The sequence below is a fragment of the Nannizzia gypsea genome, genomic scaffold (genome assembly GCF_000150975.2).
Source record: "Nannizzia gypsea CBS 118893 supercont1.5 genomic scaffold, whole genome shotgun sequence".
In the NCBI taxonomy this organism is placed as follows: Eukaryota; Fungi; Ascomycota; class Eurotiomycetes; order Onygenales; family Arthrodermataceae; genus Nannizzia; species Nannizzia gypsea.
In genome coordinates, this window is record NW_003345197.1 from 580,646 (window position 1) to 588,895 (window position 8,250).

General features: G+C 47.2%; 4 protein-coding genes across 4 annotated transcripts; 2 read left to right on the plus strand and 2 right to left on the minus strand.

The window, feature by feature from the left end:
* Positions 1-360: 360 nt before the first annotated feature.
* MGYG_06060 (hypothetical protein) lies at positions 361-1,402 on the plus strand (the record flags this gene model as incomplete). Its single annotated transcript, XM_003171468.1, has 4 exons — positions 361-416; positions 485-595; positions 655-905; positions 978-1,402. The coding sequence occupies 4 exons, from the start codon at positions 361-363 to the stop codon at positions 1,400-1,402; spliced, it is 843 nt and encodes a 280-aa protein (XP_003171516.1).
* A 349-nt stretch (positions 1,403-1,751) lies between these two features.
* MGYG_06061 (delta-aminolevulinic acid dehydratase) lies at positions 1,752-2,871 on the minus strand (the record flags this gene model as incomplete). The annotated part of the gene is made up of 2 exons (XM_003171469.1): positions 1,752-2,648; positions 2,713-2,871. 2 exons carry the CDS (start codon positions 2,869-2,871, stop codon positions 1,752-1,754), a joined length of 1,056 nt encoding a protein of 351 aa, XP_003171517.1.
* Positions 2,872-4,398: 1,527 nt separating this feature from the next.
* MGYG_06062 (hypothetical protein) lies at positions 4,399-5,926 on the plus strand (the record flags this gene model as incomplete). Its single annotated transcript, XM_003171470.1, has 3 exons — positions 4,399-4,531; positions 4,600-4,974; positions 5,040-5,926. The coding sequence occupies 3 exons, from the start codon at positions 4,399-4,401 to the stop codon at positions 5,924-5,926; spliced, it is 1,395 nt and encodes a 464-aa protein (XP_003171518.1).
* Positions 5,927-6,915: 989 nt separating this feature from the next.
* Positions 6,916-7,554, minus strand: MGYG_06063 (DUF636 domain-containing protein; the record flags this gene model as incomplete). The annotated part of the gene is made up of 1 exon (XM_003171471.1): positions 6,916-7,554. One exon carries the CDS (start codon positions 7,552-7,554, stop codon positions 6,916-6,918), a length of 639 nt encoding a protein of 212 aa, XP_003171519.1.
* Positions 7,555-8,250: the final 696 nt, after the last annotated feature.

Below are 8,250 nucleotides of genomic sequence, written 5' to 3' on the forward strand. Positions count from 1 at the left end.
TATAACAATGATATGGAGGAAGTATAAACTCTCATATAAAGGCACGATGATCTGAGCTGTTTTCTGCAGTATGCAGATCTACCTAAAAGTTTATGCCTATTATTTACTTTATAACCATAATTATTTAAGCTTGTCGCGCCGCTTAGTACATTGCCTTTCACACAGTATAGTTGTTATGGCCCTGAGCCCTGCTCAAATATTGTGGCTGATTTAAATACGATGGAGGGGTAGAGAAAAGACAAACTTTGATGCGTTCAGAGCGTACATCAGCTTAATTCAGATCTCGCTTGCGCTCCTTGCTGAGACTCTCTAAAGTAGGATCGTCATATCGTTGAATAAGTATCAGAAGCACAAATCACAATGGCCGATACTCAGGATAAATATGTTTTCGGTAGAGACAAGCAGGAATCGAAAAGGTAGGGGGGAAACACTCCTCGAAAGCAGTGGGAGAATACATAATGATGAGTGTGATTCAACCTTTTAGGCTCAATTCGCAGCACAACCTGCTATTGAAGGTGACCGATAACACCCTGATCCATCCGTCAATTCCCCAAGAAAGTGTGCATTCTGTTGCAGATGTAGGGACTGGAACTGGGTAAGTCTGTTGTTGACTTTTCGCGAGGCTAGAAGGTTAATCAGTGCATTCTTGACAAGTATCTGGCTGAGAGATGTTTCCAAACTCTTGGAGACAACCAACCCCAAGTGTTACTATCATGCGTTTGATATCTCGGCGGACCAATTTCCTGAGCAGCCAGGAAATATCCAATTTGAGGTCCAAGATATAACATTGCCGTTCTCCAAAGAACATTGGCATCGTTATGACGTGGTCCATGTGAGACTACTTGTTGCTGCTCTCGAGGAAGTCGACTATAAAGCTGCAGTCACCAATCTCTCTGCTATCTTGAGTATGTGTTCCCCCAAATATGTCTGCAATCTCTGCCGTGCTAGCACTGACCCACTTGGTTTCAATCATAAAGAGCCGGGCGGCTTTCTTCAATGGGAAGAAATCGACGAGGAATCATACAAATCAGCCGACAACCCGGTCATTTGGGAGATTCAACGTTGTTTCAGTCTTGCATTGAAAGCTGAGGGTAAATGTTTCGCTGCATCAGCCAAGGTCTACGAGGAGTGCAAGGCAGCTGGTTTCCTGGATGTTGTGCGGTTAGCTTACCGCTCAGACTCGAAACCCGATATTCGCCACGACGTAGACAAAAGGCTCGCTGATATTATGGGATCTTTGTATGCAAGACTTTTGCTGCGTTCTGGGCAGGCTGCTGATGAAGACGCAGCATCGAAACAGGCTGAGGAATTGGTCAAACAGCATTGGAGTCTTTGTGCGGAGGGAAAGTCCCCACCACTCACCGTGATGAGAGTTGTTGCCCAGAAGCCACTGGATGAATAGTTCATGTCTATAATAATGGTATTTTGGGTTGGCCATCAATAGATATTTCATTAAGGTAGAAAATGTCAGCCAGTTCTGCGGCCTGATCTAATGACCACATAAAGTAGAGCCATCTCTTAAATATTCTGGATCAGATCTCTTGAGAAACACAATAAACATATCTCCATTTCTCTTTGAGTGCTTGAAGTTAGGATGGACGGAAGAGTGGTAGTTAATAGACAAATAATAATGTTCTTGTGCTCAATGAGGAAATGATCTTTATAAATATTCAGATAAGTAACTAGTTACCTAGGTTAATGAAAGAACAGGAGGTAGAAATGCATATAGAAAACAAAGCTATGAAAGGAATTCAGCTCAACCAGTCGAGAAAGTCTGGAGTGAAATAGCTGAGGATGGCGTCGGCACCAGCGCGGACGATAACCTCTGTCGTTTCAAAAGCAATGGTCTTCAGGTCAAAGACACCAGCACTCGCAGCTGCGTGGAGCATGGCGTATTCGCCCGATACCTGCATGGCAGCAACTGGCACATTAGCTATGCCCTTTGCATCGCTGATGATATCTGCATAAGCTGGCTTGACGATGATCATATCCGCGCCTTCATGCATGTCGCGGAGCATGACCCTGTGCGCGAGCTTGCGTGCGGGAGGCGGCAAGAGATAGCGCTTGTGCTCGTCGGTGACGAGGTTGGATTTGATGGCCTCGCGGAAAGGTCCATAGAGACAGCTGGCATACTTTGCAGAATACGACATAATCGCGACCTTACCTTCGAGCCGGGCTTCGAGGAGCTTGAGCTTGATTGCGCGGATCCGTCCATCACTCATATCCGATGGAGCGACGCAATGGGCGCCGGCACGAGCGAATGATAGCGCCATATCGGAGACACGCGTGACCGTTGCCTCGTTATCGACTGAGCCGTCTTCAAGCAGGACGGAGCTATGCCCGTGGTCTGTGTACTCGCAGAGGCTTACATCTGCGATAACATATAGGTCCGGAAAGGCCTGACGGATAATGGGGATTGCAGGCCTGATGGGCCCACTCTCGCTATCAGCCATGGAGCCGACATTGTCTTTTATGTGGGTGCTGAGCAGTGTGCCGAACAATATAACCGCGTGAAGGCCCTTCGCGACTAAAGTGGATAGGAAGGGCAGCAGCTTGTTTAACCCTCGGATGTACTGGTTGGGGATACCCGAAATAGGCTCTTCCATCTCTGGATCGGCGGACAAGAAAATTGGGTATATAAACATGGACTGCGGGCTTTGTTTAGCTCATGCCTCGATGGTAATAGAGATCTAGTGCGCGGTATGTACTTACCTTATGCAGTTGCCGTTCGGCTTGCCAAATAGCGGACACCGTGTGGTTGTAGCCGCTCTTGAGCTGGCTAGAGATCTGGGCGGTGCCATCTTGAGCCCATTGGTTACTGGCAGAGGCAGAGGCAGTCTGGTTTACTGGTAGGGGACCTGGTGTTGTCATGGCTGTGACTGATAAGTTGCGGGTTCTTCACGGATTATGCTAAATAACGCAACTTGGATACGCGGGGCACTACTTTATATCGACAGAATTGCCACTCAGTGTCGGGCATCGATTAAACAGCGTCGACCTTACTCTACGTCGAGCCAGGGTCTTCGCTGAACAACGAAAGAGTCCAATGGTTTACGTTTATCTCTGTGCTGGGAGATGCACGGAACGGAACCGGAACGCTAAATTTTATATACATGACAAATGCACAGCTGGTACAGAGTATTTTACTGTACTACTAGAGTTTTTTTAAAGCCTCGATTAAATTAACATATGTAGGTAGTGATAGGCCAGAATAATTGCGCCTGAAGTTCTTGTGCTCGTATTTGCTACAATCGTCAAACTAGGATATGGCTGCTGCTTTACATGCAAGGCAGTTTACCTTACATATATTTTTCGAGGGACATGGGTAAAGCCAAATGGCCCTTTGCTAGCTATTATACTTGGCTACCCTGAAGATTTCGAGTATATAGTTATGCTTTATGCAGGCTCAAATACTATACCTTAGCGGCAGGCAAACTTTATGCATAATAAGAACAGTTTGCTGCACAGTCGCTAATCGATAGGACGAGACTTCTGTGGTAAAAAGTATAGATCTGAGGTAGTAATCGTAAGGAAATACTTCGTAGGCCTAGAAGTATATAATCCTGTCAAGCTCCGCATGTCAGCCAGATAACTATAGGAATCGGGCATGTTCGGATTTAAGAAGTGCGGTTAAGGTTGGCCCCAAACAGCGGTTCTTCCCGTTCAATTAAAACAGTTTTATATAGCTCGCTTTCCTGACAATGACATAGACAGCCAAAGAATATGATCTCGGCGCGTCAACAGTAGGAGTTCTTGAAGAAATGTCTATCAAACTCCCAAGCTGGCAGACGGGCCTAAGTTTCCTCCTAGGTGCGAGTGCCGCCTCGCTCCTAAGAAGGAACTCGCATTGAGCAGGTGATCCTTACTCATGATTGTAAGTGGATACAGAAGTTGATTGAATCGCGGTTGTATTATTACTGTTCGACAGTGGGCGAACCGTAACTATTGTTTGACGGTAATCGTATTGAGTTTTACGGTTAGCTCACTACTATGGGTGCCTTTCAATAAATTCAGTCAACTGTACGCCCTTACCACTCGCTCAAACAGGCTATCGAGGAACAACTTTGTGGTCCCAGGAAGAATGTTTTTGGTCTCTAAAAGGGCTTTTCGGCGAGCATCAAAAACAGCCGCGGATATCGTTTCGAGACGCATTTCCATCTATTGCCAAGGTGCACTTGAAAGGTGAACCAATACCCTGTGTGTCCTCAAGCTTTCTGACTTCCTATTCAAGGAAAACCTATCTCCCAGAACGAGCTCTTTGCATATACCAATGGTCGCTTTCTGGTCAATGAGAAACATGAGTTCGCCAAGCGCTACCTTTAATTCGATGTCGACCAGCTTTGCAAAATTGTGTCTGCTCTGCCTCACGTCTTGTCTCCCGTATCCAGAATCGATAAGATGGAAGGCGGTTTCAACAAAGCTCTCCTCTTAACTATGGATAATGGAGTAGAAGTGATTGCCAAGTTGCCGTGCCCAAATGCTGGCCCGCTGAAACACAACACAGCATCCGAAGTTGCTGTCTTGGAGTTTGGTAAGTAACAATCGCTCTTTTCATCCCCATATCACTTCCGGACTAGTTAACTAACGTCCTTATGCCAGTGAGAAACTTCACTTCAGTTCCCGTTCCCAAGGTGTTGGCATGGAACTCAGATTCCAACAATCCTGTGGGCGCCGTATATATCATTCAGGAAAGATGTAGCGGCAAACAGCTCGTGGATGTTTGGGACGACATGAACGAGCCAACTAAGTTCAAACTTATTCAGAGTCTAAGTCAACTCGAAGGAGAACTTTCTTCAATCAAATTTCCGGCATTCGGGAATCTTTATCTTAGAACCGTGTGCCCTGGAGGTTCGCGACCCCTAGATGCCGCAATTGACCCCGATTCCAAGTTCTGTATTGGTCCAGGAATTGATGAGACCTGGCCAGGGGCTTCCTTTTTAAATTCCGACGAGACAGCTTCCTATGCGGGTCCATGTGCGTGACTCCCTCTTTTAATAATAATAATATATAGAGGCTCCTCTAATATTTCCTTTTAATAGGGGACCAGTTAGCTGACCTTGGACTTGGTCCGGCCAAACGTGGACTTTGGCATTTGGAGAATTCGGACACTGTTGTTGCTCGTGGACCTCACCATGGGTCTAATGAGGAGCATATAACGATGCTGGAAAATGCTATGAAGATAATACCCATCGTATCGGTGACGCCTCTGCTTCAACGCCATTCGAGGCCAGTGCTTTGGCACACCGACCTACACCTTGGTAATATATTTGTTGCGGACGAAAACCCAACAAAAATCCTCGGCCTCATCGACTGGCAATACACCACCATTCTTCCGTTACTTTCTCAAGTACGCTGGCCTCTATTTCTCAACCCCCCGGAAGGATACCAACGTGGTATGGCCAAACTAGAACTACCACCGAATTTCGAAGAAATGGACCCGGATGAGAAAGCGTTTGCTCTTGCGGAAAGAGATGAAGCCACAAGGACAAAATGCTACGAGGCGGCACTCTCTAAGTATAGTCCCGCGTCTCTTCTTGCCATGAACCAGATCAGTGACACACTCCGGGATCTTTACATCAGGTGCGACAAGACCTACAAGGAAGGTATTATTCCGCTCCGTGACTCCTTGATCCTGATCTCGGAGAATTGGTCCAATTGGGGCCTATCTGGACAGTGTCCGGTAACATTTAGCCAAGAAGAAATTGACACGCATGAAGCGGAACTGTCTCAATACCGCGATTGGCATCAACTACGCGGGTATACTCATCAACTCCTATATTCAGATGATGAAGGCTGGATTCCCCCACAGTGTGATTTTGAAGAGATGAGGGCAAAACATAACTATCTCTACCAAGTGTACCTTGAGAAGGAAGAATTGTCCGAGGAAGAAGGTAGAAAAACATGGTTCTATAGAGACCGGGAGTGAATATTACGAGCTTGTCGGAGTATCATTGACATCTAGTTAACAACCCTAGATGGGTTCGAAGCCAAATTCCCTTAACTTCGAAGAGACTTTCATGTTCCAAAGGATTGTTAACTGCTTTAAGCCGTAAAGGCTCTTCGGGGGTTTATATAGGTTTATATACCCTCCTTGGCTTCGCAGCCCTTCCATACGGAATTTTCATGAAGATTTCTTTTATCGAGATTTGACCCAACATAGGCATTCTTCGCATCCAATCCATTAGGTGGATATTCCATTGGTGTACGGTTGCAATGCAATTGCAATTAGCAACCTCATGCCTTCAAACCAGACTACGGGTTAGAACGTCTCTTCATAATCTATAACTACCGTGCCTTTGGGAGAAGCCTCTTGCAACTAGCCTTGCTTTAAACCTTTCGATCTCTCTGTCCCATGTAAATTATACAACATGGATATCTGCGGGGGTATTAACCTCTTCCCACGTTTCAAAGGACCCGAGATCTGTTAGTTCCTTTTCTAGTGCTTCTTGCCAGTTCTACCCGTAAATCGGGTGGTTAATCGCTTCCTTGCCTGTCCTTGGTATAGGTATGCCTCTATTCTGCCCTCTTTCCTGTAAGGAAACCTTGTATATTTGCTCATGCAGAAGCTTAGCCGTTTTTTTGACGCGCTCTCTTCACTGTCTCCAGCGTATTCCTCTTTGACAAAGTATGAAATAATATTTTATTTGTATCTATTTATAAGTTATTTTTTATTCTGACTAATTAGTTACTATTTCTTTAGTTAACCAATCGTAACCTCTTTCAGGAGCCAACCAATCACGTAACTATTTATTAACGGACCCAGGAATTCCGGTATGAGAAGGTTGAGCTTCCTAATTGGGACTAAAGAGGCGTAACTATATACTTCAAGCATAACTAACTAAGTTACCTAGCTAAGGGAGCGTTACTCCGTACATACAAGTCGTTAACTCGTAACTATGGACGATAGCGTCGTCGTCACCATGAGCCACCGATATGAGGACGGTCGAAGCGCTGTTTCTCCTTCATCTCGCGGTAGTCAAGATAGCCGAGCCACTTCTTGTCCGCGATCTCTCTGAGATCCAGTCCGTCTTCCGGCTCAAGAGTCTGCGCATTAACGGAGAGATAGCAGGGTCTCAACGCTTCATCCCAGCCCTCCTCCTCGATCGTCCATGCCTTTGTCTTGATCGTCTTTGGTCCTTCAGCTCCCGCAGCAGCAGCCGCCTTCATGTCCGTTGTATCAGCAGGCCTGGTCGCCCACTCTTCCACCTCCACCTCTTGAACCCTCCCCTTTCCTGCGAAGGAGAAACAGCGAACGCCACAGGTAGGACAGAAGTACCAAGTTGAGCCCTCCTCGAGGATCTTGTAGGCCGTCAGGTCCTTTTCCGGCTCAAGAGGGGAGAGCAGGCGGAAGTCCCGGGGTGCTTTGGGCAGACGCATGTGGAAGAGGCCGAACTTGAGACAAGCGGTGCAGTTGCACTTGTAGAAGTGGACAGAGGAGTAGCGGTCGACTTTGCCGTTGGGACTGATGGTGGGAGGCAGCGTGATGTATGCCACATAGCGGATGAGGCCGCAGCGACAGGATCCCCTGTATGGCTCGCGGGTTGGCGCTGCCATGGCGTTGCGCTTTTCTCTCCTTCTTTAATATACTTCGTACAGGAGCCGCGTAAGAAGTGAAGCTATCTACTCCGTAGTATGTCTTTTTTGTCTCCTCCAGTGCCAGCTTCTCTCTGCTTTATGTAGGCCAGCCGTGGGAAGGCAGCAGCTCTTTGTCCGCCAGCCTTTGCTTGGAGGATCAAGGCAGCTAACCAGCATGACGCAGCTGCGCCGGCCACTCGCGTCTCTTTGTCTACATCCCCCTGTCCACATCTGCACCGTGCATCACTCGGACTCTGCCATCCCCACGGCTAATCTCTTTCCAGCCGTCTCAGGTTTGATGATCGCAAGGATCGGATATTGGCCTCATCTCCTCCGCGTTTCTCCTCCTGCGTCTTCTGCTGCTTCTTTCGCCTGCTTCTTTTCTTCTTTACCCCGTAAAATGTTTACCCGTTCTTCTTACATAATCAAAAGCAAACATGGCGCTAGAACGACGCTAGCGGACACATGGCATCTTACTAAGCCCTGTTGTCCAATCAGCGTCCGGCGGCTGACCAAGGCGCTCTCCCCCTGGGAACCTGGTCTCGTGACCCAGCTCCGCCCGAGGCAAACTTTCCCTTTTCTGCTTGTCTCAGATGAACTTTTGCCGGGAAGCTTTTTCTGGCTTGCGACCCCTGGAACTTCTTCTTAGTCTTCCTCCTCCTCGTCTTCCCTCCT